Source organism: Aulonocara stuartgranti (genome assembly GCF_965226115.1).
Source record: "Aulonocara stuartgranti genome assembly, chromosome: 9".
Classification (NCBI taxonomy): domain Eukaryota; kingdom Metazoa; phylum Chordata; class Actinopteri; order Cichliformes; family Cichlidae; genus Aulonocara; species Aulonocara stuartgranti.
Genome location: NC_138960.1, coordinates 24,403,709 through 24,424,560, shown reverse-complemented (window position 1 = coordinate 24,424,560; position 20,852 = coordinate 24,403,709). Strand labels below are relative to the sequence as shown.

Genomic DNA, 20,852 nt, shown 5'->3' with positions numbered 1-20,852 from the left:
TCTCGCAGTGTTCATTAATTTAATTAAGGATGGAAAAGGAGCATGCAATAACAAGCCATGAGATAAAACCACATTATACACCCAAATGATTTTTTTCATTTATTTATTAGTTTTTTTGCAAATTAAGACAACACCCCATATGTGGAAAGCTTAAACCACAGGTGCCCTCCACCCACCCAGCATTTTATGGAAGCTATGTTACACAAATAATTTTTTTTAATCACACCTCTTAGTTTCTGACTCTAAACTTGTTGTAGTCTTAATGTGGCAGCATCATCTCATGTTGCTTTAACTGTCTTCTGTTCTTTCTTTTTTTTTAGTCCGCTAAGATCTCCCCAGACCTCCTTTTTTTTTTTTATATTAATTAATTAATTTTTTTATAAATTTGTTCTTTTTGTGTTTTGTTTCGTTTTTTTTCCCCGCCTCCTCTTGCTTAACCATGCTGAAACTTAGCTCTGCAGCTTCTGCTTGTGTTTGCCTAAGATCAGGTTTAGGCGTATCTCAAGGCCAGCTATAGAAGGAAACTTAGACACTGCTGCTGCTTCAAATAAAAACCAAGAGCTCTCTATCAACGAGGTCAGTGTCTGGTCCCTGGAGTCAGTCGGGAGTTTTTGGGGCGGGGGGGGGGTGAAGGTGAAACTCCATCCACTCTCGTGACATCAGAGCAGCTAAGCAGATGCTTCAGTGGTGCCCCACTCCCTCACTGTTGACCCAAGTATCTGCTGTATTAATCTAGCATATTCTGATTGTGCTGATGGCTGCAGGGGTCATGAGACCAGCTGTTGTGAATGTGCTCATTGTTGAACATGAAGTCTTCACAGTGGATCACAGTCTTCCAAAATCATAATTTTAGATAGCTCAGGGAACCTATGAATGATTGCAAACATCGCTGTTCATATAAGCTGAACATTTGCATTGGCGCTGCGCACAGTTTTGAATATTTATAGGCCAGTGCTAAATTTAAAATAATATCCTTCATCACTGGTCGCTGAGAGCCTCGCTCACTGACGTACCCACATTTCTGACGCACAGTGCCTCTCTCTTTTTTTGCTTCCCCGTTGCAGTAATCTTTACCATCGTTCTGATTTCTCGCTTCACATTTGATGCCTAAAAGAAAAGAGAGTTTGGTAGTTTAGCATTGCTCCTAACCACCTGTGTAAATGTATGAAGGCTTCGTTTGTACACTGTCATTGTGGATAGTCAGTTATGACTGTTATTAAAAGAATACAATTAGTGGAAGGAAATTATATCTGAAGAGACTAAACTGTGGAAATGTTGGCTGGCCTTCTGCTAATATAGTTTAATGACATCATCTGTATCTTGGCATTGGTGCACTACAAAGACAATGTTGTAAACACACTGGGTTCGTTTTATTTAAAAATCAAGAGCCAACACTGTATAAAAGAGGAAGTTTCCTGGTAATATCGACAAATCTGCAGAGAAGAGTTTTAAGAAGAAGCAAGTAGTAATTATCTCGCATCGTTCTTGTTCTTTTTCTAGGTCAGCAGAATTGTCAGAGCCCTTGAAGTTCTCAGCTTTGATGCAGTACAGGTACGGCTGCCTGTTTCTAAACGGCTTCTAAATTTACGTCTGCTGTGTCTTCTAAATAATCATTCTACATGAGCAAACACCACAGTCTGGACATGCGTCTCAAGTGTTAGCAGACACAGGAAACAGATGCTCATAATCCATACTTGGGAAAGATATGAAGGCTCGGTATAAGTGTAAATAAGTAACTGCTACTGCTGCTCATGAGATAACACTATTCTCGATGACACTATTTTGAAAATGTTTTAATGTTTAAAAGGATTCAAAGAGTTTGTGAGGTAGAATATACCCTTTGGTCACTCTCATGTCTCTCCTTGCTCTCTCTCAGTGTTCCTAGTGCAAGATGACGGAAGAGGTGATTGTCATCGCCAAATTTGACTACATGGCCCAGCAGGACCAGGAGCTGGACATCAAGAAAAACGAGCGTCTCTGGCTTCTCGATGACTCAAAGTCCTGGTGGAGGGTTCGAAATGCCACCAACAAAACAGGCTTTGTGCCGTCCAACTATGTGGAAAGGAAAAACAGTGCCAGGAAAGCATCTATAGTCAAGAATCTCAAAGACACACTAGGTAAAAAGTAGTTATGATTTCCTGACTTTGACTTGAAGCTTTATCAAAGTTAACACTCTTCTCCACAAATTTGTTTAGTGTTATGGAGGATCTCACCATTTCCCGGTAAAGCTTTGAGGATGTTTTATGAAATATTTGCGCATGTTTGATGCCTTGCAGCATCTTTGACTGTTGGTTGATGTGCTTTGTGTTTTGCATGCTTTAAAAAAGAAAAAGAAGAGTGGCATTACAGAGCACGTTTATCTAGGCCAGCTACAATACATTGTTGTGGCGTGTGATGAATCTTGTGAAAGTCACCACAGGAGAATGGTCGCAGGCTGATATGTGATTGGTTGAAATGCAGAGAGCGATTTTCATCTCACTGTGCACTTTAGTTTGAAACTTTAGTTTCTTGGAGCGTTGTCTGATGCACGATTGTGTATTTTGAAGCATTTATTCTGGTAAGGCGGTGATCTCTATTTTTAAATGCCAATACAATTGATGTTTTCTCCTGTTGATGTGTGTTAGGTGGAGGTAAATTGGACAATTTCTAGTTTCTGTTTCTGTATGAGCAGCACCTAATCCTTTTATCTTGTCTTGAATTGATACAGCACAGGTGTTTTCTCCTCTATCTGCACCATAGTAACACAGTTTGTTTGTGATTTCTCTTTTCATAAATTACCTAGTTTGTTATGCCTTGTCTTTAGTGTCAGAAGCTTTTTTTTAAACATTGAACTCCAAACTGTTTGAACCACATGCCATCATTATCCTAATTAAAGCGTAATGGCATAGCTGTTGTCAGTTTACGCTAATCCATTAGGTGTACACTAGTCATCGTCTGCTATTTATCTGCATAACATCAAATTGCAGGGGGAAAAAGGGTACTTTTTAAGCAGTTTTGTTTATTGGTGATGTGGCAGTGTCTGCGTGCTGTTGAGTAGGAGGATCTCTGCGAGGAAACCCTTTGTCCGAAAGGTGTTTTTCCTCCCGAAAGTTTAGAAAAAAATGGGGCTATTCTCCGTCCTTCTAACCAGAAGTGTGTCATAAGTGTATACATTACAAATGTTTGCAAAACCCTTATCTGTTGGACACGTGAAATGTGTCTTCCTGTTAGTGTGTGCGTGAGTGCTGTGGTTAGATGAGCCTGTCAGCTCAAATGCTCTCGTAATGAAAAATCATGTAAGGGCAGGAAGCAGCCTCTCTAGTTTTTAATGTGCGGCTCATTTCTTTTCTGTTTTTGCTCACTTAAATAAGCAGGGATTTCCCTTTTTTCTCTTGTTGTTTTTCTGTTTATGGCATGTAAATTTTTATTTATTTATTTATTTTTACTGCTGCAGTTTAGGTCTCCTCAGTCTTCATGTCCTAGGCTTTTATAGGTTTATTTGCCTGTCTGTTCTCTGTTGTCTGTAGTGTGTGTGTATGTGTTTGGTTGTCGTGCACCACAGCGACGAGCTTCCCCGTAACATCCCACCTGTCGGTGCATCCGTTGATCAAATGGTTCACATGAACAGCTGCAGCAATGGCAACTCCAGCTATTTCTCACTTACACATACAACTCAGTAAAACATGAGCAAATGTGGTCTAACCATAAACCAAACTTTATGAAACACAAATATAGCAATAGAAAGGTTGTAAATGTATAACTTTCACTTTTTCTTGTTTTTAATTATTTATTAAGTAGATTTAAAGCATTTTAGCTGTGAACTTTAGGGCTGACTCTTCAATAATATGTGGGAGGGAAAACCTTGGGGTTTTTTTCCTTTTCCCTTCTTCTTTTCTTAGCCAGGTCCGTTGCTGGGTGTGGAGCAGTGTCATCGTTCGAAAGAATGTGTGATGGTATGATCCGTGTGTGTGTGTGTGTGTTTTAGTACTCATGTTTCCTGTGTTTGTTGTAAAGTTATGAGTGTTTCTCCCAACAACTGCAGTCATGTGACACTGAGTGTTCACTGACTCACTCAGCTGCTGCCATGTCCTCACAGATCCTTATATAATTTTTTTTAAGGACACTACCCTCCTGCTTCTATATGTTGAGGAAATTACTCCTTCACTTTCTTTATACCTTGTCTTTCCCTTTTCTTTCTCTGCGCGTATAAGTGTCAACCCCCCCCCCTTCTTCTTCTCCTCTCCATGAGGCCTCTGTGCTCTGCCTTCCATAGCTGGACTGAAGGCCTCTATATCCCACACTCTCATTGGCTAAGCCTGACCACATGGTCACAAGTAGGCTGCCCTGCTCTGAAATCCTCCCAGCTCTCTGGGTGTTCACATGGAATAACTCTACAGCTGCAGTGGGAAGAGAGCGGGGGCCGGGAAGGAGACAGAGAGAGGGAGAGACGGCAAGCCCAAAATGGACATGGCTAACCTATTCAAACATTTCTTTCGTGAGTTTTCTACATTTCTAGTCTTCTTAAGCTGCTTTTAAAGCAAGTATGACTCATTTGTTGTTTTACAAGTTGTCCGGAAATGTTTTGTCTGAAGTTTGAGTGGCTTTTTTTTTTTTCCTCCTCTCACTCTCGCGCTCTCTTTCTCTCTCTAGCTGTGCAGCGGCAATTGTCAAATCTTCTTTCTTTTTCATCTTCCCTTCGTGATTTCTCACACTGGTTAGTTTTATCTTAGTTAACCAAGTAAATGTGTCATAATTGGAGCTGGCGGAAACTGATTTCTGTGCTAACATGTTGTGCTGGTAAAGAGAGGGTGAAAGGGTGTCTTAACAGCTTTTGTGTGTGTGTGTGTGTGTGAGTGTGAGCAGCTGCAAAGACTGGGTGGATATGCTTTTGAAAAGCCTTCTGCTGAGCCGAAGCCTGTAATTGCCTCAGCAATCGTTCTCTGCCTCTTTCTGTTGAACACACATGCATACACACAGTAATCCCACTCCAGTTCTTTCTACTATTAGTCCCAGTGAGCTAGGTGTATTACTTTATCATGCTTGAAGACCCCTACCCTGTTTAGGAATATCTTAATATATAGCCAGTGTGTGTTTTCTCTTATGCTAACCTAAGGGTGCCCCCACTCATTCTAGGAGGGTCTCTTCCCCCACCGTCCACCCCACCTCCTGTCACGGGCTACAGTTGAAGGGACGCAGGGTGCTTATGTAGAACACTGTAGTCATTGTAGTCAAGAGGAGGAAGGGGTCTTTGCTGATTGATGGGACCCGGGTTCCCATCTCCCGCACCTCACTCGGTTATCAGAGGAATGTCGCTACATGGACAGCTCTGTGGGATGAGGATATTTTACAGCCACGCTGACACTCGTTTTCAAAAGGCTTCGGCACACACGCTTGCTGTAATCTCACCTTGTAACTGCTGAGTGATATCGCCTGTCTCTGTCTATCTTTGTGTGTGTGTGTGTGTCCGTGTCCACTGACTAGTCTGCTTGCTGTCTGAAGGATCCAGAGTATGGTGATGAAACCAACACAGAGATGAGCTAACAAATGTTTTGCTTGTGTAAACTGAGAGCTGTTAGTCTTTCTCTCTGTCTCTCTCCCCTCCCTCCGTTTTCCTGTTTCTCAGCCTCCCCAGCGAGCGGAAACTCTAATTTGAGGCACATTTCTCTCTGAGCATTTGGAGAAGTGAAGCCAGAGAGGAAGCAAGAAGTTAGAAGGAAGTTGAATCATATGGGGTGGGGGATCTATCTGTCGCACGCTCCCTCATTTCAAAGTCCGGCTTTTCTCCAAAACCACTGATCGCTCTTCCCTGACCAAAAAGGCAAAAGACGTAATCATAATTAGAAGTTTGGCAGGGGAGTTGTCAAGTTTACTCAGGCCTTCAGATGTTGTTCTCCTGTGAAAAGACATTTACTCGTCTTTGTTTTCCTGTATATTCTTCCATTAAGAATTGCTTAAGAGGAAGTGAGCAAGGGTCTGGACCTGTTGAACCATTGCCGACATTAACAACGCCCTCCCCCGCCTTGTCAATTGAATTATATTGTCTACTATAGATGATTGCTTTTATTATAGAATAATATACCGATTATTTTCCCAGTGAATAACCACAATTTGGTCTGTAGAGTACAGTCAAAAGATCACTTAAAGTGTTTGTTTATGATAATCCAAAACTCAGAAATCCAAAAGGAACAAGTAAACCAGACTGTATATCTATTGTGAGTTACTTATTTGGTTTAGTTAAAATGCAAGGGGGAGGGGGGGGCTGGCACATAGAAAAAGTTTTGTTTTAGACTTTGTTGTTATTCAGCATCATTTTGACAAACTGGTGGCTGAAGGAATATAAATATTAGCTCTCAGTAGAGCGTCTCTTTGCCCCCCTGCTTGCTGCCCACAATTGAATATCTATTGTTTGTTTGTGCAGCATGCCAGTATCATGACACTCGTTGCTTTATTGGCGTGTCCAAATAGCAATCATGTAAAAGACAGTGGTTATGGAAATCTTTTTCTTTTTTCTTTTTAATTGAACTGACGTGTTTGTATTTGGGGGGGAGCACACATGATTTACAGCATCAGCAAAATGCAATTTAAATTTAGGTCACCTGAGTAAAGGTGAAGAGAAAGTGAAAACGAGTTTTAAAGTTACTGTGCAGTTTTCTGTTTTGTTTTGGGGTTTTTTGTGATTACATATGTTAACCAAATAATTTTCCTGTAGCGCCTGACTGTAGCGGTGTGCTGTCCAGATGCGTAAAGAACAGAGGAGTATTTCTCTCCGAGCGCTGCTCCGTCACAGAGATCGATGGCTGCCTGCTTGCTTTTGATGTCTCGAACAGCTGAAGTTGAAAGAAGTTTGCACGTTTCCTGCGTTTCAACCGCGTTGGCAGCTTTATTGAAGCTGTAGTCTTAAAAGGTAGCCCCGGTCGTCTCCACTGAAGAACAGCCAACTCACTCTTGTGTGTCTTTCCTTTAGCTTGTTTGATTTTTGAACTACACATGGCTGTCATTATATTTGGCACATAAACCATACGACTGAGTGTGGCTTTTTTGCGGTACATATATTGTCTGAGTTTGCATTGCTGTGAATCTATAGAGCACTTTCTGAGGCTCTGTGTTGTCACCACACGACATAAGTGTAGTTTGCGTGATAATTTAGGGAACATGAGAAGAAGTGCAGTTGAGAATATGACTGTGATTAGAGCAGGAGGACTCAAAATGCCAAAGCAGGAGTGTGTTCAGGCACTGTCAGACAGCCTGACGCGGGGTGTTGTCGTCCGCAGAGGAAGAGTCGTGAAATGGAGGGAAGCCAGGAGGTCGAAAGGGTCCTAGCAGACAATGGGACAGCCAGCCAGTGTAGGGAGGCCACAGTTGAAAAACAAAACTAGTTCCTGTCTACCACTGGTAGCTGAGCAAACTCCCCAGCACTTTCTTCTCCTCCTGCTGAGTGTACCTCATCTATAAACCCCCAAAAAAGCAACTGTTTCAGAGGTGGTTACCAACTAAGTCATGGTCTTAATCATTGTTATTTACTGCCATCTGTTGCAATATGAGTTCCTTCCTCTGTGTCCTCCTCTAAGGAAATACACAGGAAAGAGCATGTGACGTCAAATGAGAGAAAAATTTCCAAAGCAAAGTTCTTTTTCATTTCTCTTGTTATCCTTTTTCTGGTAGCAATAGAGTAACGGGGGGGGGGTTTGTGGGTTTTTGGGGAAGCTGAAAATCCCACACTGCATGTACACATGCACCGTGAGGGCAGAATTTTAGGTTAAGTTCAGGTGTCAGCAATGAGCGGAAACTACTCTGTAGGTGGTGAGATGGTGTTTATTTTTAGCTTTCTACATTTAAATCTGCTTTTTTCAGAGTACATGTATCTGTAGCCAAAAACACCGTTTTCTTTTTGTAGGCCAGCTTGGACGTTGTCCCACGAGAAATAAAACCAGTAGGTGTTTCAATAGGTTTGTTGGATTATTGCATAAAATATGGAGAATTAGTTTGTTTTCTTTGGCAAAATGGCATTTGTGTAAATGCTGTCACTAGAAAGAAAATCCAAATTTGAGGTCATAAACTCCACTGCAGCTGAATGACGGCACAATCGGTGAGGTCTTGTGTTCGATTGTGATTGTGTTAAATGGCTTTGAGACTTTCTGTAACCTCAATTAGCGACTCGTGAGTTCTAAAATATTTCCTATAGTAAAACGTTTGTCTGAAGCTTGCGGTAAACACAAGCCGTATTTCAGCAGTCATTGATTTTTCACAGGGAACCAGAGGTGAAAGCACTGACTTGTTTTGGGGTTTTAAGATTCATCGCTGTTTTACTCTGTCTCATGTCTGCAGTTGAAGGATTCTGCTTCTCGTCGTGTGGGGCATTTTGTGGCAAAGGTTTCATTACTAGTTGTTGCAGTGGGCTGTTGGTCAGATGAAAGATTTCCAGCTTCAGCCCTCATATAATCCAGCAGTGCTTAACCTCAGACTGTCCTGTTACTGCCCTAACGTACGTCACTTATGTAATGTGTTACCATTACTTCATAAAAAAGACACTAAGCCCAGCTACCTCTTATCTGTGCCATGATAATCTGGAATTTCTGCAGGTTTCAAAATGCCTCTACACACTTTGTTTGTTTGTTTGCTGTTACCACCTGTACGTGCTTGTTACTGTGCCTTTACTACTCTGCACATACCTTGTTGAGTTCGACATAATAAAAGGTCCAGAGATTGTGCTCAGAGCCCTATTCTGCACAGCCACGTACATTTTTGTAATCGACCTACAGCAGCATTACAGATGGGCCCTTAGAGAAGCAGGTGCCTTCAATTTTCTTTTCTTTTGTCTTCTGGTATTGTCTACCTGTAGCCATACAGGCAAATCTGAACATCCTACTACTACAGATTAAGCATCTAGTCAAATTTAGTGGCTCCGTTTTTTTTTTTTTTGTTTTTTTTTTTAATGCAAAGTGTTCATGTGAGCGGAGCAGGAAGTGCCAAATAAAAACTGTGACAGGGACACTGATAAGGACTGTTGGCTGGCCAAAGAGATAAAAACTCAAAAATAAGTTGTCTCCGGTGTCAGTCGGAGGTAAAAGACGCATTATTTATACAGAGTTCACCTTTAACCTTTGTATGGAGCTAACTAGGCCATTTCCAACTGTGCAAAGGCACACCCCGGAGCCTGCACCTGCATAATCACTCTTTGTTTGTTTGTTTGTTTCCAAGAATTGCAGATGCTTTGGCTGTTGGAAATCTAGATTTTGGTCTGTGATGTTTATGCATATTTAAAAACTTAGACTAGTGGATTTATGCTGTGGAAACATTTGTTTTTTGTAAGAAAAAACAATTTTTTTGTTGTTGTTTGACATTTTGCCTTCAAGTCCTAAAGACTGCACAGATGCATAACTAGCATCTGCGCAGCACTTAACCTCCACCTACAGACATCAGCTCTTAACACCCTGTCTGGAGTCTGTAGTTATGTACAGTGGTGTGACTAATAACAGGGTCTACCTGGAAGCAATTTGACGTTGGACTCTGAGCACTACCGTGAAATTTGTCTGCTCTCCTTGAGTCAGAGACACCTTTCAGTAGCAATTTATGTGTGGTAAAGGATATTCAGTATGGCGTTGTGACACATTAGTCACGTTCCCCACTCCGTCCTGGAGACTACACCCTGCCTTAGTATATAATTTCACCCAGCTGTCTTTTGATTGTGCAAGCAATAGCTTTGCAGACGTAATCAGGAATAGGGTCTCTCGTCTGCTTGCTCTATCTGATATCAGTGTCTGGTTAGTTTTAGCTTCAGTCTGGTTTACTGTCACATCATCGGTAAGAGCATAGATGTGTCATGATTACAGTAACGTCACGTGGGCTTTGTTTAAGTAGCAAAATGGCTGTCAGGTGGAAATTCTTGCTGATTGAAACAATTGCTGGGAAAAAGGTTCACGGGCATGGTGACTGTTCTACCGTTAGCCTCCGTTTGTTGCCCTTTTGCCAGTGGTCAACTATGGAAATGTGTGTGGGCTAGGTTGGCATCAAATACAGAAAGGAATAGCTAGTTTGCTGATAGCCCACAGTTGATAACACGTTGATGAATGTGCTCCTTATCATCGCACACCGGTCAGGTTGAGGGGGTGTTTGGAGAGTGATGGTGCTGGGTAGAGACTGGGAAGAGCACTCTAGAACAAGGAAGTCAAAAGCCTTTGATTGTATAGGTGAAATACAGCCCAGTTTAATCTCAGCTGGGCAGACTAGTAATATACATTGCAAAATGACCCATTAAAATATATATGACAGGTTGCTTTTATATACATGTAAACAAGTACCAGTACATTCTGAAGACGGTGACTTTCAGTTACACAAGATCACAAGTGGCCTACAGAGATTACTTTGGAAAAATAAGTACAATTTCTAACATGTTTTTAGTGCAAATGTATTCAAAGTGGATCCAGTGCAGTTGCAGTGTAGAAAGATCTTTAACTTTCTGTTCTATTGTTTATCTGTCCTCACATGACATACAGCATTGCATTCAATTTTTTTTATTTTTACCTTCCTCATGAATTCTTTGCAGTGCTCACAGTTTGCAGAATTGTTACCTGCCCTGTGCGTCATATTTCTGATGCTCCTGCTGAGTTTTTATTTATTTATTTTTTTTTGTAAGCTGCAGGTGATTAGTTCAATGTGATTAGCAGCAATGAAATGGTATTAGTTGTTGTTTTGTTTTTTAACCACTGTTGGGTAGCAGCAGTTTACTTTCTTTCTAGTTTCCACAGATTATAGGTCCATGCCAAAACAAGTTTCCATCCCACTCACTTTCTTCCCCCAGCACACCAGCATTGCATTTTTTTCCCTTGTTTCCTCAGCACCTAGGCCTAATCCCCAAGAATGTATTTGGATTTGGACTGTGGAGCGGGGGGTTAGGGGAATGTAATGTTGAAAAGGAATGATGTTTAGCCCTGCTTACCCACCCACTCACCCACCCAGCCCATAATGCTTATTATTGCTCCCTGGTATTTGTCTGGGATTTTTTCTTCCTGCCTTAAATTTTCATGTTTATAATGGGAAGTGTGTGCAGTTTTGGTTTTTTGTGTTTGTTTTTTTTAAATTCCAGACTTGTTCCTCACCATTATGGGGAAAATAAAATTCCAAAGAACTGGCCTTTTTTTGTTTTAATTGAAATGATGACTTTTAAATTTGAATGTAGACAAATAAGCATGTCTCGGCTGCTTTTCAGATTCTGATCGAATTCACTGGGTTCAATTTTAATATGAATGATGATAATGATTCCCCTGCAAACGCCAACATCTTTACTATATTCGTCATATTTTTTTTTTTTTTTAGGAATTGGGAAAGTGAAGAGCAGAAAGGGGGGTATGAGAGATCCAGCCCCTAATGCTGACCCAGATATGAATGCAGATAACGGAGAGAGGCTGTATGACCTCAACCTTCCCGCCCTGGTCAAGTTCAGCTACACAGCAGAGCGTGAGGATGAGCTGTCTCTGGTGAAGGGAACACGTGTGGTGGTGATGGAGAAGTGCAGCGACGGCTGGTGGCGCGGTAGCTACAGCGGACGGTCAGGTTGGTTTCCGTCCAACTATGTGACGGAGGACGTGGATGGGACGGCGGGGGGAGGGGGTATGGGCGGACTCGACCCTGCCGGATCGCTGACAGAGAAACTGGCTGCGGTGGTGAACATCACAGCGAACGGAAACCGAGTGCTGCACACAGTTCAGGCGCTCTACCCGTTCAGCTCAGGCAACGACGAGGAACTGAACTTTGAGAAGGGCGAGGTAATGGAGGTGGTGGAGAAGCCCGAGAATGACCCGGAGTGGTGGAAGTGCCGCAAAGCGGATGGACAGCTGGGCTTGGTGCCCAAGAACTACGTCACTGTGCTGGACTCCACCTCCCATAAACCGCAAGCGGGGCTCGCTGGGCCGCCCACACCCGAGTGCGACTACATCTTGCCATCAGGCAGCGGGCGCTTTGCGGGGAAGGAGTGGTACTACGGAAAGGTGACGCGCCATCAGGCAGAGGTGGCGCTCAATCAAAGAGGCACAGAGGGAGACTTCCTCATCCGAGACAGCGAGTCATCGGTCAGTAGCCTCCACCTTCTCCTTGGTTTATCTTGTTATGTGTCGGTGCTTTGAAACACTGTTAGTAACCCCGGTTCTCTTTTCATTTTTAGCCAAACGACTTTTCCATCTCCCTGAAGGCGCAGAGCAAGAACAAGCATTTCAAAGTGCAGCTGAAGGACAACCTTTACTGCATCGGACAGCGCAAGTTCAACTCTATGGAAGAGCTTGTTGAACACTACAAAAAGGCTCCCATCTTCACCAGTGAGCAGGGAGACAAACTGTACCTGATTAAAGCCCTGGCTGCTTCCTGATCCATCTGTCTCACACAGTGATGCACGCACACACACACACACACACCTCTACACATTATTTTCATCAACATATAATACAGATACTTACACGAGAACACACACTAACATTTCAGCTCCAAGCCTGAAGACTTAACACATCATCAGGACTTAAATGATATGTGATTTGTCACAGATTTGTGAGCATTCCAAGAGGAGGTGTGGGGTAAAAAAGCATGGGAGAGACATTGAGGAGGGAGACGGCAAGAAGGTGGACTCCTGAGAGTAACTACAGACCTCTTGGTTGCCTATTTTAAATTATCCAGATGTGCTAGGTCATAGGCAATGCCATGGTTATTTCCACCTTGATATCTATTGCATTTAGTTTTCTTTTCCTTTTTTGTTGTTGTTGATGTTGTTGATAATATATAATCTTTTTAACGGTTTCTTTTAAAAATGTGATTTTTTTTTTTTTTAACTTTACACATTATACAACCAACACCTGACTGAGGCATTTTCTTTCAGATGTTAGCAAACTCGAGAGCCGAGCCTATAGCTTATTTCTTTTTGTCTGTCTTAAGGCGCTGTTTGTGGCTGTGGACAAACTAATACACAACTTCTGCTAATCCCGAATAAAAATGAAGTGACCAAAATATATTTATTGATACAATTCTGTAACGATCAATGTTGTAGAGATTGGAATATCACACTGTGCATTTTCTTTTTTTTTTTTTAAGGATTTCAAGGTTTCCTCTTATTGTAAAAGGTCAAACTCTCTATATAGTGGTCTTCCTTTGTACAACAGTATTGCTTGTCTCACATATTGCTGTATCTGTATCACGTGAATGTTACAAAACCGAGGCAGCGTAGATAGGGGTTTTAAATCCTCTAACTTTGCATGGACGCACACAAACCGAATAGTGTCCTAACACCTTCCGCCTAGCTCCGACAGGAGAGGGACAGACAGTCCACAGGGGTGACGGGGAGTTTATCTTTGCATATAAAGGTCATGTGAAGACTCAAAGTATTTTTCCCTCCTGGGTCTCTCCTCCACCCCCAGCCCAGTGTGTGGGTGACAGCAGATGTGTCTTCAGTGTTGCCAAAGGGGATGGAGATGGACGGCAGTGCGGTGAGCCAGGGTGAACTGCGCGGCTTCCAAAAATATATACAGTGCTGGTTTGCCGGAGCTCTGAGGAAAAATGGAGGGCTGGGAGGGATGATGTCACTGCTCCCTGAATTGGTGATCACTGGAGGGAATGGAGGAGTTGAGGGTTACCCAGGGGTCGCGTTTGTGTGGTTGCAAAGCGTACACGTCGAGCTTAAGCCAGCACTGGGGTTGTCGGAGAACAATTCCTTATGCTGAAGAAATGATAAAGAAAGTGCTTGTTTTCTTTTGATTAATGTATCCTAAGAGCTGCTTTAAATGTACGTGCAGTCAAACTTTGGGACATTAAGCTGGTTTTACCAAATGTATGTTCAATGTCCGTATGTCTGAATGCTTTCAGCAGCACACATGGTTTATATTTACAGTGAAGGACTTCTAGTGAATGGCTGTTTTTGAGTGAAAGTGGACCAAGTAGTTGTTGAATGTTGTGCGGCAGCTAGTGCCGCTGCGTGCTGCCTGCAATCAAAGCTGCAGCAGTGTTGGCGGGGGGCCGCTTCAGCAGTGTGCTCCGGGAGACGCCGATCACGATGATGATGATCACGATGCCTGCGATGATGAGTTCTCCAGCTGTGGCCAGTTGGACCCGAGTACAGGGAGAGAGAGGAAGGAGGAGGAAAGGGAGAAAACGGACATTTAAAAGAAAAAAAGAGGTGAATCAGGAGCAAAGGAGGAGACTGAGACTTTTTTTCCATTGGATAAGAGTATCTGGAATCGCATACCCAGGCAGGGAAATTGTTGCTATATCATAGCAGAGACTAAAGGAGTTGAGATGGGAGGGTTCTGGAGGTCTAGTTAATCCAAGCATGAAAAAAAAAATTCAGTCATGCCACAAAGAACACAAAACATGGGTGTGAACCTTTTTTCCCCTCCCTCCATTCCCCAGGTGATTGACTGAGCTATTCATACAGAGAGCTGTGAGCAGACTTTCCTCTGTCCTGGACTTGTATAAGATGAATTCTAAACAGTGAAACAATCGGCTTTCAGTTCGGTTTATGATGGGTGAAAAGTGCAAGCGCCAATTTTAAACCTGCACTGCACCACTTGAAATCTGAATTGAAGTCGGATTATGTCTTATTTAAACGTTTAAGGCAGGAAAGGAAAACATTCCAGGAGTGCACGGCTTCTGGAGGGATCTCTGAATGTGTGGTTTAAAGTGTCAGCATGGCTTGAGTGATTTTGTTTTTTTGGGTCCCAAACTATTTTTATGTCACGATGTTAAAGGGACAATTAGTGCCTGTTTGTGCTTCATTTTCAGTCACTAGATCAGTATGTGGGTCATATGGATTCTGTCACATTTCCTTTATTATACCCAGATCAGTGGCTGTTTGTCGTACAGCTGCCGTTTTGCTCTACGTGAAACAGCATTTCCCTACACTTTGAATCACTCTTGGCAAAAATGCCCTCCCTAACTTTCAGTTCTGTAAGCATCCTGCAATATTACGCAACGCCAACGCAACGTGCCCCAGTTTGAAGAATTGAGGAAGGGATTTAAAAATGTGCCTTCACAATTTTTTTTTTTTTTGGCTTTTTTTTTTTTTTTTTTGTCTACCAAAGGTTTAGTAACCGCTCCCCCCAAACCTTCTTTTATTCTTATGTCTTTATCCTGTGCTTCCCACTTCTCTGCTGCGACGTATTTGGTTAAAGCTTTGCATGCGCGTCAGTTAAGTGATTAGTGAGCGATGTTTTGGGATGTCCTTCCTTATAGGGAATAGCATTTCCTGGTGATGCAGGCTGAAAATGTCATTGTCTGACTTTTTTTTTTTTTTTTTTCTTTTTAAATCTCCTGCATAAAATGCCCATTAGTTGATATTGTGTGTAGTTTCAAGTGACCTTACCGTAGCTGATTTTAATCAAGTATAACATAAGTGAATGCCTACATTGTACAGTATGAAACTATGTGCTGATGTTCATTCAGAAACGTAACACCAGGTGTGATGTAATCATGACCTGAATCTCCATGTATGAAGCACCTCAAGTAACGGTATCACATTATTGTTGGTTGTGAGAAACTGTCACGGTTTCTAAGGATATAGTTTGTTTTTTTTAATGTCTGTATGTAAAACTAGTGTTAAGACATCCACTTTTCCAGTTTAGCCACTTAAATATGGAAAAAAAAGCAAAAAAAATCCCGAGTACCTAAACGTTTTACTTGATATTCCAACGCAGAACTACAGTATCTCCATGCTTAGATATCGTTAATGGGATCTTTCTCACTTTACAAGAATGGAGGCCGCATGAGCAGAGCCTCGTAGCTGTACAGAAAATGGTTTGAAATCTGCAGAAAAAAAAAAAAACCCGCTGAAGTCAGTTGTGACTGATATTATCAAGAGATTGTCTATCAAACTATTAAAGATGGAAAACTACAGCGCAGCAGAAGCTTCTTCCTGACTGCTCAACTAGCCTGAGATCTTTTTTTTTTTTTTTTAATTATTATTATTTTCATGGATTTCTTGATAATATTCAGAACAAGTGGCTCTGGTATTAAATCTTTGGTGCTTTGTGCTGCTTACATTTCTATGGTGGTCTTTAACTCACAATGCTTTTTTTTTTTTTTTTCCCCCTCTTTTTCTTTCCCTCCCCCTCCCTGTACGAGAGTGAAGAAAACGGATGATAAAGGCAGTGCTGTGAAAATTTAATGTCATGCTCTTAATACTGTTTTTATGGAGGGGAGATTGTCTTCAGGTGTAATAATTTAGAAGAGTCTATTAGAGTGTTCAAAAGACGTAATAAACAGCATAAAAATGGTCCCGTCTGTTTTTAATCTTGTCGTTTGCTCAGTCTGGGACAAAACAGGTGATGTATGAAGCCACAAACTGTATGACCCTAACCCAGCGCAGTGTGGTTACAGCTTAAACGGCAGTACACTATTGCATGAGGAAAGCTGTGGGATTTTTAAATGATTCATTCCTGCCACCTGGTGGCCTTTAGTAATATTACATTTACTAGTCCTAACAACCCAAACCAATATTAAAAGAAAGTCTTTCGTACTTATTTGGGTGGGAATAAAAGGACACCATGCTTGTAATATTTTAAAATATAATACTCTTTTTATTTGGATCATTCCATATACAAAATACTTTGTCATCAGAGAAGGGAGGGGAGGTTACAAGGGGGGGGGGCTTTTTCAGTCCAGCGTACCCATTTATCACATCAAAAGACCTCAGTGCTGACGTGCTCCAAAACCCCTTCACGCAGGATGGTTTGGCGCACGAGAGACAAAGTGTGATTGTGCTGTTGTTACGCAACGTCGGACCAAGCCGGGCCAAAATCTCACCATGGTCCTACAGTAGCTGACCCTGGTTTTTTCCACTGTCTGCTATAGAAGAGCAGCAGGAGCTTTCTCCTGAGCCAGCGTTGGTCCTCGTGCCAATGGGGTGGCCCCACAAGATTCCCATAAGGAAAAACGTTACAAGGCTTTGGGAAAAAATATTTAGAGCTAGAAGGAGAAACTATTTTTTTAAAAAGATTTTTACCACAGCACGGGATAAGGATGCAGCGCTTATAGCTATGAGTAGATTTTGGCTCTGCTGATACCAAACACAAAGTAGTTACTACTCAACAGAGAATATCTGTATAGATAAAGTTATGCTTCTTGCCAGACACATGAAAAGCAAAGTGAAATAATTTACTTACAATTTACAAAACCTTTTTTATATATATATATTGTTAAGGCTTGATTGATCATTAGATGATTTCAAGTGCTGAGGGCCAAATGGCAGGAACCCCACTTAGTCTGTAGATCTGTGTAACTGCTACTTAGTGTGATATTCTTCAGCTATCTGATTCTCAGGGTGAGCTAAACACAGGAACAGCTTCTCTTCTAGAAGTAAAGGAGGTCAGATATGGCACCCGGCAGGTGGGTCATCACCTGCATTCTGATCCACCAGTGCGGCTCCATGGGGCTGTAGCGCGTGTGAGGACGCTTGGACATGATGGCATCGGTAATGTCATCCAGCACGGAGACCGTATCCTTCTGCCCGCTGCTGCAGTAAGAGCGCATCAGAGCCATGTTCTGCTCGAAGTGGGTCTTCCCATAATCCTCCTTCACCTCCGAGGGCGCCTCGCTCCACAGCTTATTGGCCGTGGTAGCCACGATGTCGCGGGTCAAGATGCCAGTGGCCACAATAAAGTTGCCCGGTTCGATTACGGACACTTTTACGCCCCACGCTTTCATCTCGTAGCGGAGGCAGTCAGAAAAGGCTTCCACGGCGTATTTGGAAATGCAGTACGGTGACCTCATGATGTTGCCCATCCTTCCATACATGCTGGCCACGTTCACGACACGGCCTGTGGTCAAGAGATACAAGGGGACAGATTTTAGATTCTCCAAATAAATGCATCATAATTCAAAAGTGAATTAAGAGCCTTTAGTGCACTTTTAAAGCTGCTAGGCTTGCAGGTCCAGAGTTCAGATGTCTTTAGGAACATTTCTTGGCTATTTGCTTAGCTCAGCAAATAACGGCCTCTCACTGTTGAACAGTCACTCATAACACACTTGTTAACAGAGCTGCTGTTCTGTTAGCGTCTGCAAACTTTTCTTTTTTCTTCAGCACAACTTTGATAACACTGTTTTTTTGCTTTACTTCAAAACATAATTTATTCCTATTTTATAGTAATGTTTTTATATATTCATTTATAATTGTGGATCTTAATACTTGAAACCACTTTCAGGAATGTTCAGTGCAAATATGCTTATCAGCATTGAAGGGTTTATATAACAAAGGTTATATAATGTGTTAATATGTTCTTTCACTTCCAGCCTTGTTTGAATTGTTATAACTCTTCACAGCTCACTCAAAGGCGGATGTATCTTTCAAATTTTTGCACTTTGGCGCCGTTATTTTGGACACTGTGTAACTGATTCCTGTTTATATGTCACAGAGTGGAGGGAACAAAATGCAGCTTACCCTTCGCCCTGCGGATTAACGGCAAAACAGCTTTAGTAACCCTGATGGTGCCCCACAAGTTGACCTCTGACACGTGCTTGTAGGTGTCCATGGAGGTAAATTCGACCTCTCCAAACGTTGACACACCAGCATTATTCACTACAGCCCAGAGAACTGGGCAGGAGAAAGTCAGAGAGAATGAAATGTATGAGTAAAGTCGACTTCTTTTATGTGGGATCTATTTGATTACCGAGCGACCTACCCGCTTCAGATTCACCCAGGATCTCCCTGAAGTGGTCCACTGCCTTGTTGACCTGCTCTTCATTGCACACGTCCAGCTGCACGACCTTCATTCGATCTGAATGAAGTTCCTCAAGCTCCTTTGCGCCGTCTCCACCTTTATCCTGTAAGCGGGGACATTAGTTAAACTCACGGCCTCGGCATAAGAGGTCTCAGTTCAATCAGCTTCAGTGCTTTTAACAAGAGCAAGAGCATCAAAACCTTTTTGTGCCTTCAGTATAAATGTTTTTTCCAGTTCTTGGCGGGCAGGAGTGGTACCTGGTTTGGCTTTCTGCTGCTGCAGCCCATCTGTTTCAAGGTATGACAAACTATACAAGCAGAGATGCTCTTCTGCATACCTTGGTTGTGACAAGTGAATATCTGGGTTACTGTTGCCTGGGTTACTGCCAGCTCAAAGAATTATTATCTGTTTGTTAGGCACAAGTGAAAACTAAACGTGGCAAAGAGCCCTGAAGGTATGAAATGAGATCCTTAAGCAAAAATAAAGGTCAGCAGAGTCTTAAATCCCCTGTTCAGACATTTATTGAAGAGCCCATTACTGATCTGTTTTTAATTTTCTACTAGAACGCTAACATGCTGTTGCTGACATTTTACACTGTACTGTTATGCTTATCATTCTTGTGCTTGATGTTATCATCTGCTCGTTTGTTCCTTAAGTAAATCACTTTGTGCCACACATGTAAAACAATGCTCTGTGGATGGTTTATTATTATTATTATTATTTTACTCCTCCCACAAAAGTTCAGAGGTCACAACTAAAGAAGCGCCCATTTTTTTCAAAGGCTGAATTTGCCGACATCTGTTGCTGTGAAACAGCCGCTTTTACAGCTTTTGAGATAAGCTTAGGATATCTTATCTCAAAAGCACATGTTTCAAGGTGTATTTACAGTGTGAAAACAGGTCTCCCGAAGGACATAGGTAGGGAATGATCATTCTGATTTTCATGTGGGTGGGATTTGTGGCCATGTTGTTCTTGATTTCCAGCTAAGCTGTGCAATCGATACCACATCTTCCTTGGAATGGGAGATTTTTTGGAAAACGTTTTGCTCACTTCCTGTTTGCAAATCAGGGAAAAATGCAGACTCGATGAGCAACATCCTTACCTTGAGAAGACATCCGGCAAAGACTGTAAAGCCAAGTTTGTGCAGATGTTTGGCGAGAGCGTAACCAAATCCAGTGTCACAGCCTGTAATAAGCACGGCTTTCCCTTTCACCTACAGAGATGGGTACAGTACAGTTTCCCCCAAAACACACAATTAACATTATATGCAAATTAGAGAAAAAATGCTTACAAAAACACGCATATTTCCAAGTGAACGCAAACTCTCTGTACAGTTTGTTACAGTATAAACAAACTTATATTGCCCACCCCACATTACTGTAGCGTATCTTGTAAAGGATTTTCTGCGAGTTACAAGCCTTAATTTTGCATTTTACAACGTTTCACTGACATCTGTGTTCCATTTCAATGTTTTGCCTGATAAAATGCAAACCAGCGATTAATCCCCGTGTTTGTTGTGACATTACCTCCACCAGTCCTCTTGGAATTCGAGGCGTCGCCACGTACAGCACAAAAACTGCGTACAATGCAACTATGCACTCGGTGACGCTCGTCTCTGGCAACCCCAGCATCCTCATGAACGCGTTCAGCAGAGCAGGGAGTCCAAAACCCAGCACCACCGTGAGGAAAACCGAAAGAGCCACCAGGAGTACCGCTCGGAGCGCGGGCAGCGAGGCCATCTTGTCGGAATGGTGTGTTTGCTTTCCTGGCGTAGCGGTCCGCTTTACAGCCGTCACCACGGGCGGGCGGCACGCCCCCTGTATCACTGCAGCGACAAGCCACGGGATAGGGAAGTCCCCTATTGTAATGTGTAACCGCAAAAGTAGCCGCAAAGCATCCGGTTGCAGGTTAAAATCGTGTTTTCGGCTAACCGACGTCGCTAAGTAACCATTATACCGTGTGGTGTCGTGTGGCAAGCTGTTAAGTGTCGCTCGAACCAACTTCGGGCCGAGATCCACGAACAAGCCCCCGACTTAAGCACTGTCCAGCCATTATGTATCAGGATTAAGCTCTCACTGCAAAGTCACCATGAGGTGTGTTTTTTTATGCTTTACGTTAATATTTTACATGTCAATGTTCCGTTTCTAAAAACAGGACACTGGCTATCATCGGGATTGAGACGGAACC

General features: G+C 42.4%; 2 protein-coding genes across 4 annotated transcripts in view; one reads left to right on the top strand and one right to left on the bottom strand.

The window, feature by feature from the left end:
* The window catches only part of nck1b (NCK adaptor protein 1b), a 26,388-nt gene extending 10,165 nt beyond the window's left edge, over positions 1–16,223 (top strand). Inside the window, exons 2-5 of one of the 3 annotated variants that reach the window (XM_082545555.1) lie at positions 1,501–1,551; positions 1,877–2,117; positions 11,293–12,044; positions 12,137–16,223. In XM_082545555.1, coding sequence (XP_082401681.1) covers positions 1,892–2,117; positions 11,293–12,044; positions 12,137–12,337 — 1,179 coding nt within the window. In that variant the 5' untranslated portion in view covers positions 1,501–1,551; positions 1,877–1,891 and the 3' untranslated portion in view covers positions 12,338–16,223. Of the gene's footprint in view, positions 1–1,500; positions 1,552–1,876; positions 2,118–4,311; positions 4,475–11,292; positions 12,045–12,136 lie in introns of those variants that run through there. The other 2 variants (XM_082545556.1, XM_082545557.1) reach the window with 2 other exon arrangements.
* On the bottom strand, positions 12,741–20,852 carry bdh1 (3-hydroxybutyrate dehydrogenase, type 1). Its single transcript, XM_082545560.1, has 5 exons — positions 20,192–20,852; positions 19,768–19,878; positions 18,627–18,768; positions 18,386–18,538; positions 12,741–17,765 (listed from the first exon to the last, which is right to left on the bottom strand). Exons 1-5 carry the CDS (start codon positions 20,402–20,404, stop codon positions 17,299–17,301), a joined length of 1,086 nt encoding a protein of 361 aa, XP_082401686.1. The 5' UTR covers positions 20,405–20,852; the 3' UTR covers positions 12,741–17,298.

Coding starts and splice junctions, on each gene's coding strand:
- bdh1 (XM_082545560.1), bottom strand. CDS start 20,404: ATGGCCTCGCTGCCCGCGCTCCGAGCGGTACTCCTGGTGGCTCTTTCG. Junction 19,879..20,191: donor TTCCAAGAGGACTGGTGGAG/GTAATGTCACAA, acceptor CCATCTCTGTAG/GTGAAAGGGAAAGCCGTGCT. Junction 18,769..19,767: donor TTGCCGGATGTCTTCTCAAG/GTAAGGATGTTG, acceptor CCCCGCTTACAG/GATAAAGGTGGAGACGGCGC.